General features: G+C 38.3%; 1 protein-coding gene across 1 annotated transcript in view; it reads right to left on the reverse strand.

Annotated features, from left to right (window-relative positions):
- Window positions 1-510: 510 nt before the first annotated feature.
- The window catches only part of DNAJC6 (DnaJ heat shock protein family (Hsp40) member C6), a 55,936-nt gene continuing 30,645 nt past the window's right edge, over window positions 511-25,801 (reverse strand). Inside the window, exons 6-19 of the mRNA XM_070939486.1 lie at window positions 22,073-22,206; window positions 20,177-20,371; window positions 19,425-19,542; window positions 18,212-18,291; window positions 16,940-17,133; window positions 16,668-16,748; window positions 15,791-16,231; window positions 14,597-14,726; window positions 12,870-12,940; window positions 10,800-10,910; window positions 5,149-5,415; window positions 3,391-3,536; window positions 2,510-2,686; window positions 511-612 (exon numbers count right to left, since the gene is read on the reverse strand). Of these exons, the coding sequence (XP_070795587.1) occupies window positions 511-612; window positions 2,510-2,686; window positions 3,391-3,536; window positions 5,149-5,415; window positions 10,800-10,910; window positions 12,870-12,940; window positions 14,597-14,726; window positions 15,791-16,231; window positions 16,668-16,748; window positions 16,940-17,133; window positions 18,212-18,291; window positions 19,425-19,542; window positions 20,177-20,371; window positions 22,073-22,206 (2,247 nt within the window). The remainder of the gene's footprint in view (window positions 613-2,509; window positions 2,687-3,390; window positions 3,537-5,148; window positions 5,416-10,799; window positions 10,911-12,869; window positions 12,941-14,596; window positions 14,727-15,790; window positions 16,232-16,667; window positions 16,749-16,939; window positions 17,134-18,211; window positions 18,292-19,424; window positions 19,543-20,176; window positions 20,372-22,072; window positions 22,207-25,801) is intronic.

The following is a 25,801-nucleotide window of genomic DNA, read 5'->3' on the forward strand; positions in this document are numbered from 1 at the left end:
TGCAATAAGTTACCAGCAACATAATCCAATTATTTATCTGACATATTCAAAATATAATAAAACAAACAATTTAAGGGCCAATTGGGATAAGAAAGAGAGTGTTTTAAATAACTGCATACGAATGAAGATGTACCGTAGTTTGAGTTAGTTCTGGATACAAACTTCAAAATCAAGCCACATCCAAGGTGGTACAGAGTCCCTTTTGCTAAAGGCAAAGAGACAATTTCATCTCACCTGTTCCAAGGCAAACAATCCTAGTTTATTAGAATGCCTATTTAAATCTGAAAGAACATTATAAATCAGTCCCAAGAACTCCTTTCTTTTTGCATCTGTAATTCATGAAGATCAGCCTTCTCTTTTGTTCCTGTCCATGAAGAGTATTTTTTTTAAATTGGGCTAGTATTAATACTTTTACATCTCCAGCCAGACATCAGTTCAGCTGTGAAAATCATGTGGCAAGGAACAATACAAGCACTAGCACAGATCTACAGCAACGTCTGAGGAGGAATGCTAATACAAAGGCTTCTGGCCCTGGTTTTCAAATTCTGACCAGGCATCATTGAGCTCCATAAAAATCATCTTTGCATATTGTTCATATGGCTGTCCGGTAGCCTGAAAGAAAAGCAAAACAACAGGTCTCAATAAGTACAAAGATCCGTTTGAAAAGTACGTGCACACAGAAATATCCAACAGAAATTTGGGATTGCTTAGGCAAATCCATTTTTCTCCATGGACTTTTAATTAAAAACAAAAACAAACACTATGGCTAGGGCTTAGCTTTGTACCAGTCACCTGAGGTGAAAAGGTTTTTAGGTGGGGGTGGGGGAATTGTGAAATGGTCACACTTCATTTTATAAAAAATATATAATAAAGCCAAAGGAGAATTAGGAACCTCACAAGAGAAATGTGTGTGTGCATGAGAGAAAGAGAGGGAGGGAGGGAGGAAGGGAGAGAGAGAGAGAGGAGAGAGAGAGAGAGAATGAGAATAATTTTTTTAACATTCTATTGGGGTATGAACCAGTAAAATTTGACTTTCAAGGCAAGAATAATACTGACTGTGGTATTGCTTCAGTTACAGTAGCAGAAAGGTTTAAATCAGTGGTCCCCAACCCCCGGTCCGCGGACCGGTGCCGGGCCGTGAAGTACCTGGCGCCGGGCCGCGCAGCGGCCGGGGGACAGGAACGCTTCAGCACAAAGGCTCCTGGGCCGTGCGCAATGGGCCTGCGCAAAGGCTCAGGCTCCTGGGCCGTGCGCAATGGGCCTGCGCAAAGGCTCCTGGGCCGTGGCCCCACCCCTGCGTGTGCTCAGCGGGCCGCGGCCCCACCCCTGCGCGCGCTCAGCGGGCCGCGGCCCCACCCCTGCGCGCGCTCAGCGGGCCGCGGCGATAAAAAGGTTGGGGACCACTGGTTTAAATGATATAAGAGCAAATACTCAGCTGAAGCCCGCCCTTCCTCCATAAAGTGCCCCATGAAGTACAAAGACCAATCTGAAGCCAACTAAAGCCTTCATCCCAAACTGACAGGACCCCCCTCCAGACAAGGCAATAGGAAAAAATCTATTTCAGAAGCAGAGCCCCATGGTCACTGCAAAAGTGAATGAGGATTCCTAGAGGGTGACCTTGTCTATTTCTGTCCTCCAAAAAGAGTTGGACAACCAGGCAGTGCAGATAAGCCCATAGATTTATTCCATGACAAACGAACAGATGGTTAGGCTAAGTCTTGTTTTTGAAACAAATCAAACCACAAACCTATATTATTCATTCGTGGAACAGTGCACATTTTATCCAGTTTGATTATCTAAGGAAAGTCTTCCTAATCAAAGCAACAAAGAAATGACAATAAAATTAATGTTGCACATGTTCATTTATAGTGGGATTGATATAGGTTGTACATGTTCATTTATTCTAAAGAAATACTTGCATTATAGAACTCTTGTCAGCTGGCAAGTGATTGCCAATTAATGTAGCCTTAATTGGCAAAAAAAATATTTTGCTTATCACAAAATCAAACCTTAATCCTAGTGATCTATGGAGTGCTTTAAGTATTTATTTCTAACCTGGGGCTATTAGTTTTTCAAATCACGATTTTTTTTAATTAAAAAAAGTCATTGTGAGGATTAAAGACAAGAAATCTTTTTTTCCTAGTTAAATTAAACCTATTGACACTTTCTAGACTTTTTTTAATATTGAAAAGAGAAATATTGCAAATTATCCTGAGATTTCACACCTAAACCATCTCTCTCCTCTTCCTCCTAACAGGACAATCAATTTCAAGTCTTCTCACCAGGCTGTGTAGATCTAGTATGAATGAAAGATTATCAAGATGAATCACACTTGATAATACATTGTATATCCCAAGAAACACCCTCTCATGTAGAAGATTTTAATATTTTAAGGTAATAATGGCAACAACAATGTACAATTGTTTGGGTATCTGAAGTTACCTGCAGCAATACATAGAACTAGAATATTAGTTTTGTAAGACCTGAATCCCAAGACATTGTTTCTTACTTTATCAGGATGAACAACAAGTACTGCTCTCCGATAAACCTTTTTCACTTGTTCTGGAGTTACAAGATCGGCCATGCCCACAGGTTTCCATTTTGTTTCTCCTTCCCATAGCACTGTATGCATGGTAGATAACAGTGCTCTTATATTTCTCTCCTTCCCTTCAATCCATTCAAGGATCTGTGTAGAGAGATAAAATCCTGAATCAAACAGCTAAACAGGTGGATGTAATTATTCCTATTACGGTAGACCAGAGCTCCCCAACTTGTGGACCGCAGCCTTCTATTGGGCTGTGGCCTAATTGCCACTGGGACGCATGAGTGGCTGGCAAGTGTGCGTGCATGTGCGTGTGCACATGTCCCCACTTGTGCAAGCATCAGCACGCTTGCACAAACCTCATTGCAGGTGCTTGCGGCCCCACTCGCACGAGCATCACTGTGAATGTCATGGGCGTGCGTGGCCACATGCGCGCACACACGCCCCTGTCCTTCCAACAAAATCATCCCCTCTTTCCCCCCTCTGAGCCACCAGTCCAGGCGGTTCCAGGGAACACTGTATTAGACTAAACTTGGTTAGACTGTTTCAAAATTCCAGAAAACAACCATGATTAGTTCATCATATAGAAATCTCAAACTACTCTCTTGAATATCTCAATGGGATTTTCTGTCCCCTCCTTTCTACCATCACTGTCACCATGTGGATGCTAACATTTTGAAATTATAAAGAAAAAAACCCCAATGCAAAATATCCTGAGAAGCTTCTATAGCATATCGACATTATTTTTGTATGGCATACATAATTAATGTACAATTAATTACTAATACATCCTATTACATCTTTGAAACTTTATTTTGAAATTTTCTAAGAGCTATCCCAATGCTTACTTTTAATTTTTCAGGATCCATTTCTTTGGCCATTTCTTCTTTTCGCATCTCTGCTATTGTTCTGGGACCCTTTTTGTCTCTATGAGCATTAAAACCTTGACCAGATAAGAGATCCTCAAAATCAGCAGACAGTTTGGGCTTAGAATCTGAACAGTAAAATAAAAATAAGTATTATTCTTCATGATTTGAGATAGTTCAATATTTCTCTAACACGATCAAATTACTGCATCACAAAACTTAAGCCAAACATGATAATACATAGGCATCTACAGCAGGGAAAAATATGGGCATTTATACTTTCTCCTGCAATGCTAATGTTGTAAGCAGAGCTTTCCACAACAGCATGTCACTAGAAATTCAATTACAGAACTTTTTTGTAATGGATACAGGTAGTCCTTGGCTTACAACCATTGATTTAGTGATCAAAGTAACAATCACATTGAAAAAAGTGACTATTTTTCACACTTATGACTGTTGCAGCATCCCCATGGTCATGTGATCAAAATTTGAAAGCTTGGCAACTGGCATGTATTTATGACGCTTGCCGTGTCCCGGAGTTATGTGATCACCTTTTGTGAAGTTCTGGCAGGCAAAATCCTTGTGGAAGCCAGATACACTTAATAACTGTTACTAACTTTAACAACTATAGTGATTCACTTAGCGACTGTGGCAAGAAAGGTCATTAAATGCAAAACTCACTTAACAACTGTCTCACTTAGCAGTGGAAATTTTGGGCTCAATTATGGTCATAAGTTGAGGACTACTTGTAATTTAGCACTCCATATATTGCCTTTTCTAGCCTACCTATCCGAGTAAGATTCCCTCTTCTTTGGTTTATCAGATAGGCGCATTTTGGACTTAAACTCGCTCAGCAGTTCAAATAATATGAATATAATTTTCGCTTGCCTTTGAGAAGCTCAGCTCTTTTAAACTCATGTGAACATGTGGTAACTAAAACAAATTAATTACAAGTATACTGCTGTAAAATGGTATACCTCAGTGTGAAATCCAAATTTTTTTACTACAGGTTCTGTGGGCGTGGCTTGGTGGGCATGGTGTGGCTTGGTGGGCTTGGCTTGGTGGGTATTGCAGGGGAAGGATACTGCAAAATCTCCATTGCCACCCCACTCCTGGGGGAAGGATATTGCAAAATCTCCATTCCCACCCCACTCCGGGGCCAGCCAGAGGTGGTATTTGCCGGTTCTTCGAACTACTCAAAATTTCTGCTACCGGTTCTCCAGAACCTGTCAGAATTTCACCCCTGGTATACCTGGGTTTTGTTATTCCCTTTCCACATCTAGTGAAATGACCTTGCCAACAACGAAGAATACTAAGAGTTACAATCTAAAATCCAGAAATTTACAGAAATCTATATGTTGCTGTTTCTTCACTTATAAGTGAAGAAGGACATTGGGAAGAAGGACAAATATTGGTTTATTATTATAATATGCAGCAGCACCATTTCTGCAATAATATCTAATTCAGTCTTCCTAGGCCCTTTAGATGTGTTACGACTGCCACTTCCATGATCCCTGTTAACAATTTCTAATTTGGGGTGTTATATTTCCAAAACCCATAGAGGGCATCTGGTTGGAGCAAGCTGATGTGTAGTTACTCTTAGAACTATAGTGTCTAGTTTAATTTCAGACACGTCATTTATAACTGAGACTTGGCCATGAAAATATCGCACTTTGTAGCCTACCAAGCAACATACTATTTGCATTAAAACATAGTTCAAAAAATTAAAAGTTCAGTTACCAGAACTGCCTGATCCTTTTCCACGGTCATTTTGACCAGCAGGCATTGCAGAAAAAGTCACATTATAATTCGGCCTATTTTGCGGAGAAGAATGAGGCATGCTTTGTTGAGGTTTAGTCTGGGTTTGAGGCTTAGGGAATCCAGGGCCCTGTGGCCAGCTGCCACCTCCCATTGGCTGGGGAGATGGTTTCTGTGGTGATCCCATAGGAGGAAAAACCCCTCCCATTCCTGTAGGTGTAGTGGGTTTGCTGGCAAAGGAAGGACAACCTGGAACGTGAAGTAAAGCGACGTGTATTAATGTTATGTTTGGCTTAGTAAGAAACCAGAATGAGAATTGTTACACCTATAACCAAGTATCAAGTCATGGGAAGTATAAATAAAACTTAATATATAAATATAATCATTTTCAAGATTATAAATGCTGACAATTATTGTACTCTGTAATAATATATAGGAACACAGATCTTACAATGTAAATTTCCTATAGATTTGGGAGTGGGAGTGGAGAATGGCTGTACCCTTCAACTTCTCCAGAACAAATAAAATGATATGTCCTGTTACTTTCAAATGCAGGATGAAGTTGGGGTTGATTGACTGTTTGGGATGTAGGTGGGGAGTGAAACAAAAAGTCACCCAATCAACTCAAATGCATAATCAAGAGACTTGTCCATCATATTTAAGCCATCATTCTATTCATTAAGAATATATTATAAGACATTACCAATTGTAATCCTAATGTTTTACTTTTGCTTGCATCTTTGTATCATTTCCCTATTACTGATAAAGAGCCTCGGTGGTGCAGCGGACTAAGTGCTGTTAAGTGCTAGCACTTAGCTGCCAGCTTTCTGCAATTAGTGTGAGTTCAAATCTCACCAGGCTGAAGGTTGACTCAGCCTTCCATCCTTTCGAGGTAGGTAAATTGAGGACCCGGATTGTGGGGCAATAAGCCAGCTTTGTATAGAACAACACCACTTGGGGGTGGGGGCGAAAGCCCTAATAAGCAGGTATATACATAAAAGTATGCAGGCTATTGCTATAATGCATTGTAAGCCGCCCTGAATCTACGGAGAAGGACGGCATATAAATTGGACTAATAAATAATAAATAATACTGACTTGTGGCATATGGCCTGGCATAGCTGATGGTGTGAGTCAACAAAGGGAGTGAGAAAAAGGGAGAAGCAGCTCAATCTTGGGCTTTAAGGCAATCTGTGTTGTCACTACTGCTAGCCAGGGCTGATGTGAGGAGATGTAGAAACAACAGGCCCATTGGGCCAGTCTGATATATGGGTGTTGGGGACAACAGCCCTGGGTGGGAGGAAGTACCCACCTCCTCAGTTTCTGAGGGACATGCTGCTGGTCAGATCCCAAAAGAAAGGGGGGGAGGGAAGGAAGGAGGGAGGAAGAGAGAGGGAGGGAGAGAGGGGAGAGATAGAGAGAGAGGGAGAAATGTGGTGTAAAATATAGTTGGAGACAGAAGTTGGACAGTGAAGTTTTGTGGAGGTGCAGAGCAGTTGCCAGTTGGGTAGAGAAAAGAAAGGTCCACAGGGGACTTCCCTGAAAGAAAAGAAGTGAGGGCCCAGAGAGAGGACATCTTCACAAGGTGTCAACCCTGGAGTGAACATGGCTGAGGCCATCTTGGAGGCTTCAGGGTTGCCACATAACAGAGGGAAGGGGGAGATAGTTAGATGGGGTTTTGTAGCCAAAATAATAAAGCTTTCCTGTGGAAACCAAGGACATTCTCACAGCTGGCTGGCCAGAGGAGGAGTGAAGTAACCAAGCAACCGGCCAGCACCTGAATTGGACGGCATGACCAGTGACTTGGGGGAATTGGGAAACTGTTACTTTTATTTGGGTGAAAGCTACGGGAATTTTTAGAGTCAGCTTTCACCAGTTGTGCCAATATGATGCATCCAATAAAACTGAGGAATTTGCCTGCCTTGGAGTTCTACTTTCTATGGGTGTGTTACTTGAAACCCTGACACAAGGCTCAAGGTAGGAAGGAAGGGGTTCATGGGTTATTGGCAAAGCCCTCTGAGGAAGGACTGAGAGGCAGAGGATCCTGAGAAAGGTTCTTTTACCAATGGAGTAGTAGTACTGTAGCTGAGTAGATCCAGAAGAAAGTCAAACCATGCTAAGCACATTACAGTAAATCCAGCCCATTCCTTTCTTTTCATTCTCTCTTGGTAAGCCCAGAAAAGGGGGAGGAAGCAGGAGAACAAAGGAGGATCATCTCTCTTAGGTAGGGAAGGAGGAGAGAGGGAGACATAGGAGGAATCCTGACATTGGGAGAACATTGAAACTGTGTGTATATATCTGCTGTAAATAACTGCTATAAATGGCTTCATTGTAAATAGTAAAAAAAAAGCATAAAGCTTTTTTTGTGTGTCACTTCCACTTCCAGTTCTAAAAGAACCCCATGATACTGTGACATAAATAAAAAAGATAATAACCACAAATAGCCACATCACATCAATTATCCATTTGGCCTTGATTCTGCAAACCAGCAGAAAACCAAGCCAGGAAAGATGGCCCTTATTTCAATATGAATGCGAAATGTAAACAAACGAGGCAGCAAACAGCAGAGAAGAGTATAAATGTAGTTGTTAAAGATCATAGTAGACTTTAAAGGTTAATGAAAAAGGAGGGCAAAGCATTTTATAAAAGGTGTTGGAAAGATATTGAAAAATGGACAATTCCATACATTTTATGATCTGTTAATTGGATTGCATTAATATGTGCTTACTTATTTCCTTAATTGTATTGGGCAATTTTTCTCATACCAAAACCAAAGCTGCAATGATAGATAGAATGAGATATGTAACTTCTAATTGCTCACCATTTAGATAATGTACTGGTGAAGATCATTAATCAAACTATTCACATATATATATATATATATATATATTAATTTGATTTATATGCCGCCCTTCTCCAGAGACTCAGGGCGGCTTACAAGGCGTTAAGCAATAGCCTTCATACTTTTGTATATTTATACAAAGTCAGCTTATTGCCCCCACAATCCGGGTCCTCATTTTACCTACCTTAGAAAGGATGGAAGGCTGAGTCAACCTTGACACACATATATGACACAATCTATTAGTATTTGGAAATCTGAACGTATGAGAATTCCTCCCTCTAAAATATTATGTCTTTAATGATCACAGATTCTGGGGTGAGTCATATAAGTCTGAAGGAAATCACTTCAAAGCCAAATTCTTTATCACATAGAAGGATATCATAATCACTCTCTATCTCTCTTAGCAAAATCATCCCACTGGGCCACCAAGGGAATCAGTGTCAAAATCAGTAAAATGAACTCCACTCGTTTTAGACTCTTCTCTGGGAATAAGTCATAGAACTATAACTATTTGGATATTCTAGATTCAATTATTATTTTTCTAGCAGTAAATTAATTATAGATGCCCTTAAGAATTCCCCCCCCCCAATTCTTCTGACTAGATATAATATCTTGAGGTCAAGAGGCAAATTAACAGGTTGGTGGTAAAAAAAAAAAATCTCCCATGCATATTGTCCAAATATCAGCACTTAAAGTTGAAAATAACAGATTGTAGCAGACCCATGAAATTCTGAGTTACTTCAAAAGAACCCAGCATAGTCATTGCCATGTCTTCAAAGCTATCATTTGTGGAATCCTTAACACAAATCCAGTATCACCAATTCCTGATATGTGCAGCACACAGGCAAAATTCTCAATCTGTCCTGGGTGTCTGACACATAAGCACTCTATGTTGACATTTGAATGGACAAGAAGCTTGACAAAACAAGAGAATTGTTCAGAGTTCTCCTTAGAATTTCTACTAGAATTGAGACTTCTAATGAATGCTATGCAGAGCCAGATGTCTTGCCAACATGGGATGACATTTATGATGGAGATCACAGTTGGATGCTGGATCTGCACTGGCAAAATCTCTCCAGAAAAAGGAGAGATCATGAAATAACCCGCATGTATTCTGGATAACCACTTCTCATGAGTAGACCACAGGACCACAATTTTGCAGTTGGTTTATGAGTTCAGTGGTTGGGAGTAGATAGAATACCATCTAACCTTACAGTTGTAATGCAGCCTTTTAAGGACAAAAGTTCAACAGAGTCGCATTTCTTAATCAATGTTTAAATTATCTTTTTACAAAATATTAAGAACCTTTCGACTGACAAGTTTCTACTACATTCACTGGGTAAGTCTCTTTATCCTTAGTGAAAGAAGTGTTTTAAATATGAATTTAAGGACTTGAAAAAATATTATTTTTTGGAAAATAGCAGAAACAGAAGGATTTGAAATAGAACATTGAAATTGATTATAAAATCCTTCCCATGGGAAACAGTGGATATTTACATTACATTCCAGGGTAATAAGTTGGGTCTTTAAATGTTGGACACTAGAGGGCATGAAAAGCAAATAAAATAATGGATACACTGCAAGATGTGTGTGAAAAAAAATATTCAGCAGATACTTTAAAAGATTTTTTTTTTTTGCTGTAATTGAGAGACTAGATGATGCTATGGAAGTGAAATAACTTTTACTGGGGAATGAAATTGACTTAAATATAGATTTAACTAAGAAGGAACAAGATGAACTGAACCTACAAATAAAGCTAGATGATGTTTAATAATTAAAAAGGATATGTGAATAACAGGCCAGAAGAATGACTTGCATAATCTTTTTATACTGGATTTACAAAAAGGACTTGTTAATGTTGTTGGTGATTTTGTGAGAAAAGAAAAATAAATGAAAAGAAACCATATGCTGGGATATTATTTGAGAGGACCTATTAAGATCAAGACTTTGGGAGTAACGGGAAAGAATATAAAATGTGCTTATTTGATCAAGGATAAAATGGGCTATGGTTATTTTTACCAATCTTTAAAGGAGTTTTTTTTTTACTAGAACTGGAAAATAATGTTTTAAGGTTTTGTTTTAATGATAAGAGGTTATTTGCTACATTTAAATTTTTTCTATTTAAGTTTAAAATAGTTGAGGCATTATTTCTGGTAACCTTTATTGGTTGTATTTGATTGGTGAGGTTTGGGGGATTTACTTAAGAACAGACAAGGAGATATAAATATAAAAGTATGAAGTTAAGTGGATTTGTTAGATTTTTTAGATTAAGTTTATAATGGTTGTTTCTGGTAACCCTTACTGGACTTTTACTGATTAGGAAGAATGGTGAGGATTTTTATGTTTATTGAGAATGAGATGAGATATAAGGTGAAGAAGTTTGTTATATTTTAAGAAGTGGTGATATGTTTTTAAAGTATATATTTGCTGGGAAGAAGGGAAGTTGCTTCTTTTTCTTTTCTTTTCTTTTTGTTCTTTGATTTTTGATTTTTTCTATTTTTCACTTTTCTTTTTACTTTTTTTTTTTAATCTTTTATGGCTTACATTAGTTTTATTTAAAATTTAGAAGAGCCTCCAATAGCTTAATATTTGTCTAGAGCTCCGTGTGAAATTCTGAGAGCTGGGGAAATGGCAGCATTTTGCTATCTGCCATTCATGAGTTGACTTTGGTTATTCATTCTAGAGAAGCAGGCAACAGACATTAATAACAGCAGACTGTTATATGAACATGCACTTCTGAATACACATGTGTTTTGGTCATGCAATCATCAGTCAACCTGCTAGATTTGCACCAAGAGCTCCCAAGTCAGCAAAAGGATCCAGAGTTTGTGGTTTGGCTTGATGCGTGGGGGTGTTGTGCAGTGATCCTGTAGGGCTGGAAGCAGTTGATTTGCTCACCATACCTAGATGATGTAAGAAGAGAAAAAGCAAGTTGATGAAATAGGTTACTTTTTCATTAAATCATGTTATTCAGTAAACAGAGAATAAAGAAGTTAACTTGGCACGTGTTCTATAAAAAGGCTTTTGACAACTAGTTAAATATAAATAGCAGCATGTATAACTCGTACATCAACCTAAGAGTGAAAATCAGGCTTGTCAGATGTTACATCTTTTCTATCCTGCTCTATGGAGTAGAGAGTCTGACAGAAAACCACTTGAAGAAACTAGAAGCATTTCAAATGTGGATTTACAGATGACTGTTACGTATAAGCTAGGTTAACAAAATCACAAATGAGGAGGTGATAAGCCGCCTGGGAAAGCAAAGGGAAATAATCAAGGCCATTAAAAAGCGAAAGTTAGAATATTTTGGACATGTGATGCAACACCCAGAAAAATATAGCATCCTTTACTTAATCCTTCAGGGAAAAATTGAAGGCAAACGAGGCCCAGACAGAAGAAGAACATCATAGCTTCAAAACCTAAGGGACTAGTTTGGACAAAACTCAGCAGCACTTTTTCATACAGCTGTTGAGAAAAATAGGATTGCCAACATGATTGCCAGCGTCCGATGATGGATATGGCACAACAAGAAGATGATCTGTCCCCGTACCCACACACACACCAACACAGGCAGTCGAGGGTTAAGGAAACACTTTGGAACGCACCCAGGTCTTATCTCCCACTTGGCAGCGATAGACACACCGTCTGCCAAGTGACTTTATTTTCAAAGTAAAACAGAAAGATAAATACTCAAGAGTCCAAATGTCCGACACTTTAAATCTTTCTCTCAGCAGTTCTGGACGAGGCTTTAGTGACTATCCAAGGTTTGCTTTGTTCGTCACAAGGATCCTTGACCACTACCCTCTATTATATAGTCTCTGGGGTGTGGTCCAGTGACTCAGTTCTAATCCCTAGCACGCCTCCTAAACTGCTGCAAACGTTTATCACGCCTTCGGAGGCGTGCGTCCAGGAATGATGTTTCTTCATCACTCTGATTCGAATCAGCTGTCTCCTCTCCCTCGGCCGGCACTTGAGACAATGCCAGAGGGGAGGGGCCTGGAGAGGAAGGCCTGGCTGACTCCTCTTCCTCATGCTCGGAGCTTTCTTCCTCCGATGGGACAGGCTCAGAGGGCGGGGCCACAACAGAAGAAGAAGAATAACTCGTAGTACACATGCTTTTGTAAAATCTCTGTAATACATCAATACTTTTCTGAGTGCCATATTTTTCTATTTCATTAGCACTTCTGTAATACCTTTGGGCAGTACTTCTTCAAAATTTAAGATATTAAAATTTAAATGTGTTGTGTCCATTGAGCAAGCATATTTTCAAAATTTCAGTAACAATTGCTGGAGGCTGATCCCCTCTTACATCCTTGATGGGAACCTAATTACCATTTCATTTAGAGAGAGTCAGTTTGGTGTAGTGGTGAAGGCACCAGGCTAAGAACTAGGAGACAATAAATTCTAATCCTGCCTTAGACATGAAGCCAGTTGTGTGACCTTAGGCCAGTCATTTTCTCTCAGCCCTGGGATGAAGGCAATGGCAAAACACTTCCAAAAATCTTGCTAAGCAAATTGCAATGACTGCTCCCGGCAATGACCAGGAATCAATACAAATCTGAAGGCAGCCTCCACCCCAAATATTGCTAAGTATGTCATCTTGAGCTCTTGAAGGGAAGGTGGAATATAAATTTACAAACAAATAACTACTTAGAAATGTCACAGTTCTTAGGTGAACATCTTTCACATAAATCATTTTAAACATATTAATTATTAGTCTCACCGACTCAAGGTTGACTCAGCCTTCCATCCTTCCGAGTTAGGGGCATCATGCTGACTCTGTAAACTGCTTAGAGAGGGCTGTAAAGCATCAAGTGCTATTGCTATAAATCATTTTAAACATATATTAATTTCAGACAAACCTGATTTACTAGGCCATTCCCAGTCTCCTGAAATATCTGGCTGAATGGAAACAGTTGGTGTATTCGAAGGACCTTAAAAGATAAACATTGCCATTTAGCAATATTTTAAAAATAGTAATATAAAAAGTTATCCAAGCATTTGTTTTAGCTTTTATCACATTGTTTGTGGTAAATTCACCATGTCTTCTCATTAAGTAAATATATATCAAATTTTGAGCAATTTTCTCAAAATAAATAGCCTGTGAGTACTAATTTCACCAGAAATGAATACCTAAAATGTTCTGAATTCATTTTCACAAAATCAATATACATGCTTTTTGAGACCAAGAAAATTCAGGTTCATGAACTTTACATAGGTGGAAGTTGTCATGCAACCCCTAAAGACTGTCATGCTACAATGCCTATTAAGAATGCCTAAACCAGAAGTAGCCAACATGATTCTAATGGATACCGGTGCACTACTATGTTCCCAATTCCATAGCACTTTATTTTTTAAATGCAAACTTCAGTGCTGCAAAGCAGTGTTAGCCTCTATCAACTTATTTATTTCTTAGAATGCAAGAAGGCCAAAATTCTACTTATTTACTTAGAAGAAAGTTGTCTCCTTCAAACATTTTTGCATCTTCCCAATTGTGTAAAGTAGGAGGATGGACAAAATTGTTCTGCAATTATTTTTGAGGGAACACAATTCCCTAAATATTGGCTGTGATGACTATTGTGTCCAGGTATTTTTGGTACTTAGACATTTTAGATTTTTATTTTTTCAATCTTTTCCTTGTCCTTAGCTGTGGGTACATAAGCCATGATAGTCTAGTACAAATCCTGGAGTGGATCATATGTGCATAACCTCTTTCTGAAATATTGGCAGGGTCAAAGTTCAAAGAATGGCTCATGTGTGAACTGGAGTTCTCAATACAGAAATATCAGTTGTGCCAATATCCAGCAGATCACTGGGTGAAAATTGATATTATTTGCCACCACATAGATTTTCTCCATGACACTGGGTGAAAAGCAGAAGGCAAAATATTGCTTCAGCCATGAAAATATTGGAAAATAAGCACTTAATACTGCGAGTATGAAAAAGGCCTCTAATTCATGTCAACAGACAATGTCAATGACTTAATGTAAACAAAAATTTCTCACACAGCCATGCCACTTTGAGTGTCTGGGAAGTGTCTGCCAAGGTTGAATCAGTTCACTGAGGATGAACAGATTCCACATTTTTTGCAAATAAGATTACAGTCTTATTCACATTTTTTTTTTAAAAAAAAATGAGAGTTCTCCCAAAAAGCTGACTAATAACCACACAATGTTTTGCTGTTTGACTTGTGAACAATTTGAACTCTGTGGTTTATTATTCTTAATTAAATGAACATGGATATTTTACTGCTGAACAGATACTGAAGGATCCAATCTGGGTCAGTCACCAGGGAGAAAAGTTCCCTGAGGACGGGCTCTAGCACGAGTCTGAAAGCTCAGAAGACTAAACCTCTGGTCCCAATGACCAACCTAGATTGGATCCCTGTCCTGGGACACATATATTTGCCTTCATTCATGAACAGATACTATTCACAGCACAATTTAAAGAAATTGGAAAATAAAGCATTTTACTTCTTCCGTTTGTAAGTAACCCACATTTGAGGGAGTGGGGGGTGGGAGAAAGGTCAGTACCATTAATTGTTTTTAAAAATAAAAAAGACATCATACCCATGTTAAAAGGATCCCCTTGCACTGTAGGTGAAGGACTTCTTGTTGCTTGAAGAAAAGGATCACTTTTAGCATTTGATGAAAGGAAAGAGCCTAAAAGATCTGGGACAGGTTGCTTAGGACTACCCCCAAATGGGTCAAAGGCAGATGCTGGAAAAAAAAAGTTAATTCTAAGAACATGCTTCTCCTTTCTATTCCAATATTGGGCAATATACTTATATTTTAAAGAAATAGTGTAATATTCTTAACTTTACACAAACTGTGCCATTAAGGTGAACCACTGCCAAAGCAAGTGTCACAATTCTTTTAAATCTAATTGTAAAAATGGAGATGGGAGATCGCAGCAGTCATTAGGTTGAAGCAAACAACACTGGATCCATGCTGTGGTGATGATAGATGACACACAGCTTTCAGCAAATACTTATCAAGAATGCCTGTTGTGACAACGTAAATAGGCAATTCAGATTCCATAGGTAAATGATTATATGTGCAAGGGCATAGGATGTGCCAGTAGATGTTATAACATGTCCTGCTCCCTTGGCGTATACAAGCAAGCTAGAGAAAGCACCCAAGTAAATAATACCTGGTTAGCATTACATTTAATTTATAGAATTCATAATTCTTTGCAGAAACCAAGTAACCAGAGTAGCAATAGATAAAATCAACAAGAGCCTTAAAAAGCATTCCTTGTTAAAGATGGATTTTTTTCATCTTGTAGTCCTGATTCTCTCCTAGCTATCCTCCTACTGTTGGTATCAAAACAACAAAATATTGTGGTTCTGGACTGGATCTTATATTGCACTTATTCATAGTCTCTCTCTTAAAATATACAACTAGGCTAGAAAGGATTGAAAATCCCCACAAGGAAACTCTCCTGTTCTCTTATTTCCCAGTGCAATACTATGCTTATGCTACAAAAAAAAATCCAGATTTTCCTGAATTGCATAAAATAGAGGGAGTGAAGAAACTACTGGCAAATAGGGGAAATTGGCCAGCACTAGTTGGAGCCATTTGCATCTGAGTTCTGAGGAGATACAAAAAATTCTTCTATCCACATGTCTTAAAACATGTGCAAACTAATAATCACGAAAAGTAATTTATAAATCCAAAGGAAGACACAACTCTTTTTCATGAGGAATCTTGTTTAGCATCAATTGCTTAAAGTGAATTTGTTTGTAAAGTACTGTAAGGTTATGTTTAAGATTTTTTTTTACCTTCTCCTATTCTTGGGGACAACGATGGGGATGCTGAAGTTGCAGGCCGCCGTGGAGTTGACTGTGCCGAACCAGTTCCACCCATCTGAAAGACATCTTCAACAGCTCCCTGACCGCCTTGGTTTAATTCTCCAGAATTTCCAACCCCAAAAAGGTCACTCAGCAAGTCTGAGTTAGATGGTGGTGCAGTGGGGGCTGCTGGATAGTTCATAGGAGTGCCGTCCAAACCTAGAAGATCTGCGTCCTCTTGTGGAGGTGGGCCTGGCTGCTCTTGTTGCTTTTTGCTGTGCTTTGAAGTGCCGTGAATTTTGTCAGTGCTAGTGCCACTGTGCTGACTGGAGAGGGATAAGAGTTCATCATCAGATTGCTCGCTTTCTTCATGGACCAGTGCTGCCCTGTCCTCAGAGCTGGGATGAGAACTGGTTCTTTCTGCCTTTTGATCTAAGCAGTAAAAACAGCTTAATGTTAAGCTAGCAACTTTGTGATTCTTCTAAGGCAGAAAAAACAATCCTTGGGAGAAAAGCAGCCACACATGAAAGCAGACAATACCAGCAATAATAATTAAGTAATATTGTTTAATTCTCAATGCACAGAGAATATCCAAAATATAAATGAATGTATGGTGTTTGCATTCAAGTGATTTTACAGCCATACATTGTTGTGTGCAAATAGCAAGAATAAATCTGGCTGACTCAAAAATGTGAACTGAGTTCCATGCACATGCAGGTATTTTGTCTAAATTAAAGAATGCCTATGGACTATGGCGTAATATGTACAAGGTCCCTGAAAAGAGGCAGGAAGATGAAGGAGGGAAGGAAACTAATAAATAAACTGTGAGTTCTGAAAGATAGATTACTTGAGGAGAAATCATATGTACCTTGCCAGCTGAGAGATGACAAGAATGCACCCTGGCCAACATTCTTTAGGTTATCTTGCACTGCATCTACAGAACTTCTGCCTATAATGTAAAAGGAGTCCAAATAAATCAAAGATGAGTGAATTTAAAATAGCCAAGCTTGATATTTTCATGAAAGCTGAAATCTCCAGTCTTTGGCCATGCTGACTGGGGATTTTATGAAGTGGAACTCATCATCTATGTGGGCACCAGGTTGGGGATTATTCCCCAGATAAAACAAATGTCTTCCTTACCTGCCAGAGCAAGGGTGTCTTGATGCTCCTGATGCGATGAGAAAAGAATGCTTGGGTTGATGTCTTTTGTGGTAAAATTCTCCCATGGAGGAGTTAAGTCAGTCTGCCTATCAGTAGAATCTACTTCAATTTCCACAATGATATGGAAGAGTTGGGGATATTTTTCTGGTGAATCACATGCATCCAGCTCAGGCCTAAAGATTAAGTCAAAAAATGGTTTGAAGATCACCTGTTAAATCATATTTTGAGCCTGAGTATAGTAATGACAATTTACTTATACAATATGTTTAATTCTTTTTAAATAGAGTACTAATGTTATGTGATAATAAGCAAGAAGTCCTATAGAACTTCCCAATAAAAATTGATTTAAGATTTAAGTATCTGGACCTTGGAGTGCATTTCTCACTGGAATCAGAGAAGGGTATTTTGGACTTAATGTATTCCCAGACTCCAAATGAATAAATGCAGAAAATATTCCATAGATGTCTGAAGGAAAAGATATATATGGTTCCTTTTAGAGCAAATAAAAAGGTTCATTCACATTTAATGTTTTCTTTGATGAAAACCTAGTTCAGCCTGAAATAGTTTTATAGAAACCCATGTCCCAACCAAAGCATTCACAGAAGAAGCTATGGTCCTTGTAGCCTACTCAACACCTCTGCCAATACAACTCAGTTACTATCTCCTGAACACTGACTGACTTCTTCAGCTAACAGAAAAGAGAAACAGAATTATTAGTCCAGCTGAAAGGACTTAAGTGGATTTCTGTGGCTTTGTTAACACTGTTAGCTTCTCTGAATTACCTAAATTCATCTCTATATAGGGGCTTGTTTGCAGGCTTCTGACCGCTGAACCTTGCTCACTACTCACATATTACATGAATCATGTAGGATATCCAACCCTGATGCAGAAAAATAAGTTGAAATTAATTTTAAATTCCCACATGGTCTCAACTTTGCAATAATTAGGTACCATACATGAGTTTATTTGAATCTGCTTGTGCTTAATTTGATTTATTCAAAATTAACTTTGATATATTGGATGTTTTACTCACTTTTTGCAGCTGAATTTATTTCATTAACACATTGTAATTATTCTTATGCAATTATATTCTATAACCTATTTTCAAAAATTCCTGTTTTGAAGGCAAAGTAATTATTTCTTGAATAAATCAAATCTGCAGTTTCCACTTGTTGGATTTGTGAGCTATTTATTACAATAAGACCTCATGATATCCACTTTCATTCAGTTCAGTGTTCTAGAAATACTTACTTAGTAAATTTTAATGTTGTTGATCCCAGAGGTACGAATCCAGTGTGAAACTGAATCTGGAACATTTGTGTATTTGTCATCTGTAAGAATTGTTAAATACATAATTTTAAAATTAAACAAAACTATAGCAAAATTCAGATGTTTATCATGGAAGAACTATCAAGTCAATTGTAATTCACTTTATTTTATTTTATTACTGTAGGCATAAAAACAAAACAAAAAAATATTGAAGCGATAAAGAAAATAAAAATTTGGTCTAGAGAGCCAATTTCCTGTAGTGATTAAGGCATCTAGCTAGAAACCCAGAGACTATGAGTTCAAATCCCACTTCAGCCTAACACATCTCCCAGGGTTGTAGTTGTGCAGAAAATAGGAGGAGGAAGGAGTGTTGGGTATGTTTGCTGCCCTGAGGTATTTATAAAATGCCTCAAAATATTTATTAAAAAGTGGGAAATAAATCAATACATCATTAATTTGTTTGCTTATGGTAGACTAGTGGCACGTCTACATGTTCCCCCTCCCTAAACTTAGGATCAAGGTATCTCACTAACTGTTCTCTAAGACTGTTAACTAGGAATCATAGGATTTTTCTGACTGATTCAGAGCTGAATTAAGGCCAGCGGATGCAGTAAACACAGCCCAACAACAGTGTCCCTTGGCCTCTCATTGCTTAACTGAGTGTACACCCAATAAGTGATAAAAACTAAAGTTGAGTTTGGCGATGAAAGGGTTAAGGGCATGATAGCTGGGGGAAAATATACTGTTATGTCATAAGCACATTCTTATTTTTGCTTAATGGCTGATCCAGGGCTGGACTGGTTGTGGAAGCAGTATTTTTCATATTATTCTTGACATAACCCTTGCTATATGCATGATGTGTTTGCTTCTGCAGCAACCATGGTAATGAATGAATCTGTCCACTTCCTATTTGCTGACATCAAGTACTGGTATGAACATAATATTTCAGTAACATTATCAAAGAAAATTTGTTCCTTAAGCTACCAAAGAGGTTTCAATAAGAAACATCACAACTTTTCAGCATTTGCTTTTTCATATCCAAACATTTTAACTAGGGGAAACTATTCATTATTCTAACAGTCTTTCTGAGTAATATGCTTAAATCTAATTTTTATATCATACTGTTAAAATATTTTAGATCAGCTAAAGTTCCTGAACGTTCAACCTTGCATTTAAAAGATACATCAAGTCATACTTTAGCTTGAAGCCGTCCCCCAATGGTGGATCGCATATGGTAGACAGAAACAACTACATCATCATGGACAGTGACTCCTAGTGGAATAACAACTTTTCCTTCTTGAACACGGAATTCCCTAAGGAAAAAAGCAAGCAGAACATTCTGCCTAAAGTGATATTCATGAGAATCATAACACAGAATTCACATTGAACAATGCATTATAACCCAGAAGTTGAACATTGCAGTTCAATGTTGTTGAGTTGGGTGAAGTCATAAAGCTCAGTGCTGGGATTAAAATAAAAATATTGTTCGTTTTTATTCTGACTTCTAAATGTAATGTTCTGGCTGTTCTCAAAACAGCCAGATCATAGATTAATGATCTATGATCATTATGTGTGACATTCAAGCTGCTCAGAAGCAAAAGCAAAACTTCAGAGGAAGACACAAAATATCATCAAATATACGGAATCCATGTACAATAGATGCATGAAAGGGTTGGCTAATTGATGTCAGTCTGAAGGGAGGAGTGTATGGATGGATGAATGAATGTAGGATATCCTTCAAAGGTATGAGAAATCTCAGGCAACTGAGATTTCTCTCTCCCTGAAGGAAGCAGTAGCTGCTGAGATCCAATCAACATCAATCATAATTGACTCAAAGCCAGGGTGCCTCGGTCATGTGGAATTAGCTCACCTGTGCTACCATAGATATATACATATTAAACAACCAAAGTGAGATTTTATCTGTGCAGTCAACAGAGAGGAGCTTACTTCATTCTTTCATATTCCAGTGATGTTGTAAATATTCTAGTTTCTCCAATAAGGATGTCACAGAAAGGCCGGCAGCCATTTCTCTGCTTGTTGAAACAGGGCACTGGGCTAAGAAGGACTGATTTGATGGTTATAGGCTTGCAGTGGGGCTGGACAGGTTTGTCTGCTATTAGATCACAAATATATCCTAAATATCTGCAATGAAAAACAGAATTCATAAAAATCTACATGTCTTACTGGCCATGTTCTTTGGCTCTTCAGGGTTTGACTTGGTTGATTATCATAATGAAGATTTTCAACAGTATATCCTATAGTCAAGAAAATTTAATTTTTAAGGCATGCTTGCAAACATTAATGTCAAAAGAGCAAATCCAGTGCAAAATCATGAATTAATCAAGGAAGAAAACAAATAAAAATATAGATTTGATACATTTGACTTAAAAACTACAGAAGCAAGCTCTCCCTGCCTCTAAGAGAATGAGTACTTAATATACAAAAGTGGCAAAAAAAATTCTGCTTCATTTTGCTGCTGATTTTCTGGAAACCATCCTTCCTAACTATTCCTATTTTCAGTTACCCATCAACCAGCTGGGTGGCAAGTGGCCCAGAAGAGCACAGGTCCCAAAATAAATTGCATGTAGTCCATGTTCAGCCTTGCCATAGAATTTAATCAATCTTCCCAATGCTATTGTCACTACTCCACCCCATGTATGTTGTAGTATAACTTCTATCATGAGTCCCACTTGGAAAGATAGAACCAGGCTGAGGAAATCTGATCTAGATGTTTCTGTCCAAATATACATTTTTCTACTTTTGAAAAGGTGATGGCTTCCTGTCTAAAACCAAATATTTATATTCTTTGGGAACAACTGAAGATTGTCCCCACATAATTAGAAGACTCTTACTTTAACAGGACTCTCTCGATATATGTTTGAGAATGCAGCTGTAGAAAACCAGAAGTGTAAAAACCTTCAATAACATTGAATGTTCCACACTATCATTGAAAACCTTTTTAAAACATTTGCTAAGCTTCAGCCACTCAGCCAAATTTGATAAAACTATTCCCATTGACTTGAGTGCAGTTAGGAAGCTGTTAGAAAGCCAGTTTGATATAGTGGTTAAGGCACCAGGCTAGAAATTCAACTGAAAACTGAGTTCTAGTCTTGCATCAGGCACAACGCCAAATGGATGACCTGGCATTAGTCACTCTCTATCTCAGCCCTGGGAAAAGGCAGTGACAAAAAATCTTGACATGAAAACTGCAGAGATTTGGCCAGGTAGTTGTTAGGAGTCAACATTCAAAGAAACAAAAATAAAGGTAGCTGTTGGTGTTAAAAAGCAATAGCAATAGCACTTAGACTTATATTCTATTTTACAGTGCTTTACAGGCCCCTCTAAGCAGTTTACAAAGTCAGCATATTGCCCACAACAATCTGGGTCCTTATTTTACCCAGCTTGGAAGGATGGAAGGCTGAGTCAACCTTGAGCCTGGTGAGATTCGAACTGCTGAACTGCAGCCAGCAGTCAGCAGAGGTAGCTTCCAGTACTGTATTCTAACCACTGCACCACCACAAAGAAGAATGAGATTGACTAAAATCTGGATCCAGGAACTAAGAGCCGTGGTGGCACAGTGATTAGAATGCAGCATTGCAGGCTAATTTTGCCAACTGCCAGCAGTTCGATTCTCACCTGCTCAAGGTTGACTCAGCCTTCCACCTTTCCATAGTCGGCAAAATGAGGACCCAGATTATTGGGGGCAATATGCTGAGAGGGCTGTAAAGCACTGTGAAACGGTATATAAATCTATGTGCTATTGTTATTGCTAAGTGAATTAGTATCCCCTGATATAATATAAATTGCACATGATTTGTCAGTCATAAAACACATTTACTATACCTTCTGTGGGATGGCCAGAGTACTACCCCAGGTCTCTTTGAATTTAGCAATTGAACAGCAGAAGCTGGATTAGAGAAGAGATGACAGAAACAAAACATTGCACTGACCAAGACTGCTGACGCCACACGACCATCCTGTCAGACAAAATGCAAGACCCTCAATCAGGAAAATTTCACCTTTCAAATGAGCCATGTTTTTGTTTGTTTGTTTGTTTGTTAAACACACACAAAACCTTATAAACAAGATCTGCTCAATGATGCTTTAAAACTAAAACTAAAACAGAAGCTCTGCAGAAACTCTTTTGAGATGCTTCCCTCTGAAAAAAAATGTTCATAGGATTACACTGATTAAACAGAAACAAACATTTGACTTAGGTCAATTCTAATGCATCAACATTTTTTTTTTTAATTTGATTTATATGCCGCCCTTTTCTGGACACTCAGGGCGGCTTACAATGCGTTAAGCAATAGCCTTAATTCTTTTGTATATTTTATACAAAGTCAGCTTATTGCCCCCACAAACTGGGTCCTCATTTCACCTACCTTAGAAAGGATGGAAGGCTGAGTCAACCTTGAGCCTTGGAGAGATTCGAACCAGCAGAAATTGCAGGCAGCTGTGTTAATAACAGGGTGCACTAAACCATTGTACTATCAAGGCTCTTTTTTTAAAAAAAGTGTAAAAAGAAAAAAATACACAAGTGCTTCCTATGCAAAGGAAAGACCATTAGGCACTGACAGTGAAACTTCCTTCTGGTGTGGTATGATGGAAACATCCAACAATGGGTTAAAAACTAGATTGGGATTGTGTGAGATACAGTTATTTTTCTATTTGGCACTGTGGCTCAGCTGGAGATAGACTACAACAAAGCAAGTCCATCAAATAGAAGATGAAGAACAAATAGAGTAGAATATTTCTCTCATTTCTTCTAATGTAATCCAGAGGTGCACAGGAAGAAAACAGCATCCTATCTATGGTTCCCAGCTATGCCAGAAGTGAGTCTTCATTGATTAAAGTGTACTTAGAGCGTGTCCGTCACAACAAACCAGAAGCATTCAAATTACAGACAGTAAGTGTCCAGTACTCCGATAATCAGTTTGATAGAGAAAAGCTTCCAGCTGTGGGATGTAGTCAGAGTGATCCAATATCGCTCTTGAGAAGATAATCCTGTAACATTCCTTTCCACGAATCTTCAGAGCAATCTGATAAATAGACAACTTTATGGCCTTCAAATGTTAAAGATTACAACGTTCTTGACTTGACTGCTTCACGGTCAATTGTGAGAGATTATAATGTTGGTAGTTAAAAACTACATTTGGAAGGCATCAGAATGGATATAACTGCTGTAGAATTTAGTAAGTATATAATTTGCATGAAAGCCATAGGCAGAAAAGGCCGAATATGTGGCTTCTTCCCAATAAAGAAAGCAGCAAGTCGAAGAGATTTAGAGTTGTCCCTTACATCCTGAGGCAATGCATATCTTCAGCTGCATTGCTGATATAGAGTTAGGACCAGTGGTGAAATCTAAAATTTGTTACTACCGGTTCTGTGGGCGTGGCTTGGTGGGGGGGTAATGTGACTGGGTGGGCAAGGCCAATTTTTTTTTTTAATTTTAAAACCATTTTTTCTACAACCTCTTCAGCGAAGAGGTTGTTAAAAAATGCTTTCAAAAGGCTCTGACGATCCCAGCTGAGTTGCCTGATCAGCAGAGACATTTTTCTTTTAAATGCCTCTGACGATCAGGCAACTCAGCTTGGATCATCAGAGGCATTTAAAAGAAAAAAACCCTTTTTTTCTTTTAAATGTCTCTGACGATCCAAGCTGAGTTGCCTGATCATCAGAGGCATTTAAAAGAAAAAAAGGTTTTTTTTTCTTTTAAATGCCTCTGATAATCATAACTGAGCCGCGCGATCATCAGAGGCTTTTTTTTTTTTTACTTTTAAAAGCATTTTTTTGGCCAAAGAGGTTGTAGAAAAAATGCTTTTAAAAGTAAAAAAAAAAAGCCTCTGATGATTGTGCGGCTCAGCTGGGCATGTGGGGGGGGCAAGGATTTTTGCTACCAGTTCTCCGAACCACCCGCCTTCATCGCTACCAGATCGGGCGATCCGGTTTGAGCCGGGAGCATTTTACCCCTGGTTAGGACAGTAGGACAAAATAAAATAACCAAAGTGACGTGTGAAGAATCTTATAAAATAAATAAAGATCTGTGTGCTCTGTCCTCATCCAATCTCTTGGCCAACCCTGTTGGCTTTCTGGAAGGATGTAAAGACTTCCACTTGACACTAGGGTCAGAAAGTTGTTGGAATTTGGCTGTGTATGTGGTTTGTTTGATGAGTTGACAATATAATTTTTAGTAGTCTCAGTCCAGTTTATTTTTAGTGGATCTGTACAGCTGGTTATTTTATTTCTATTCACCTCCAAGAGTTCCTTAGGTGGATGGGTGGCTAAACAAACCAAACGTTTTAGGGATTTGTAGAGTTCCAGGCAAAATAAAGGTAAAATAAAATTAAGTTCCATAGACCTGTGAAAGGCCATGGCTAGATTTACACATCATACTAAAGCAAGATTATTGTAGTTTGGTTCAAGCATCACACTAAACCACAAACCGCTCTTTACAAGCAATGATAAAGATGGCATTATAGTTTAATATGATATATGAAGTTTGCCATTATTTACCTTTGAGATGGAATGATAAATATGGAAGATTGTACCTGTCTTATAGAATAAGCAAGTATGGAATATACAACAATTTATGTGCATTTTTTTAAAATAGTGGGATAACATATTTAAATAAATGAAGATGGAATATGATAGACTTGTGCTCACTATCCTGATATAATTCTGGCTAACTTTTATCCATGAGAGTTTACCTTGCGGGAGTAAACTTTTAGTAAGATGTTCTTTAGTGGTTAAATATAGGTTTTGTCATCATTACAGTACTGTATGGTCCATGGTGCTCTTTGAGCCTAGCTGTTTTCTGCAAGACCAAGGACTGCACAGTTCCATCCTGAGCTACAAATATTCTCTTCCATCAATTACAGTACTATGCCATGGAGTTTCTATGGGCAATACTGAAGGGAGGAATCAAATCTACCTGCCTATACCTGACTTAAAGCTAGAACAACTTCCCTATACAAATTGAATTAGGTTTTAAGAGCTAGTATCTTATTATTAATGAACTTGCCTGCACCTTAGGATTTATAGCTTCTTTACTATAAAATTCTGTAAAATGGTTTTCTAAAAGGCAGCAAGGTATGATTGCCTGTTCCCCATATTATAATTTCAAGACTGCACAAGTAGTCAAGATTTGAGTGACAAAAAGCTGTTTAACGAAGGAAAATAATAATGAATTTGTCTCTCTTACATGGATCTCTATGAATCATCATTCTGTTGCAGTATTGCGCCTTTGTTGCGTCTTACTTCATTCTTTGTTATTTTAGGACATCAATAACTTATGAATCAGAAAGGTGAAGAAAGGGGTATTTGGAAAAAATTGCTGATTACTAGAAATCTAATAAATTTATTTATGTTATTTATTTATTTATTATTCATATTTCTATGCCGCCCACTCTCAGAGGACTCTGGGCAGCTTACACCAAAGACAGTACACTAAATAGCATATTGCCCCCAACAATCTGGGTCCTCATTTTACCCACCTCGGAAGGATGGAAGGCTGAGTCAACCTTCAGCCAGTGAGATTTGATCCGCTGATCTGCTGAACTAGCAGTCAGC

Source organism: Pituophis catenifer, unplaced genomic scaffold, assembly GCF_029215685.1.
Source record: "Pituophis catenifer annectens isolate HBS135680 unplaced genomic scaffold, rPitCat1.0.hap2 SCAF_3, whole genome shotgun sequence".
Lineage (NCBI taxonomy): Eukaryota > Metazoa > Chordata > Lepidosauria > Squamata > Colubridae > Pituophis > Pituophis catenifer.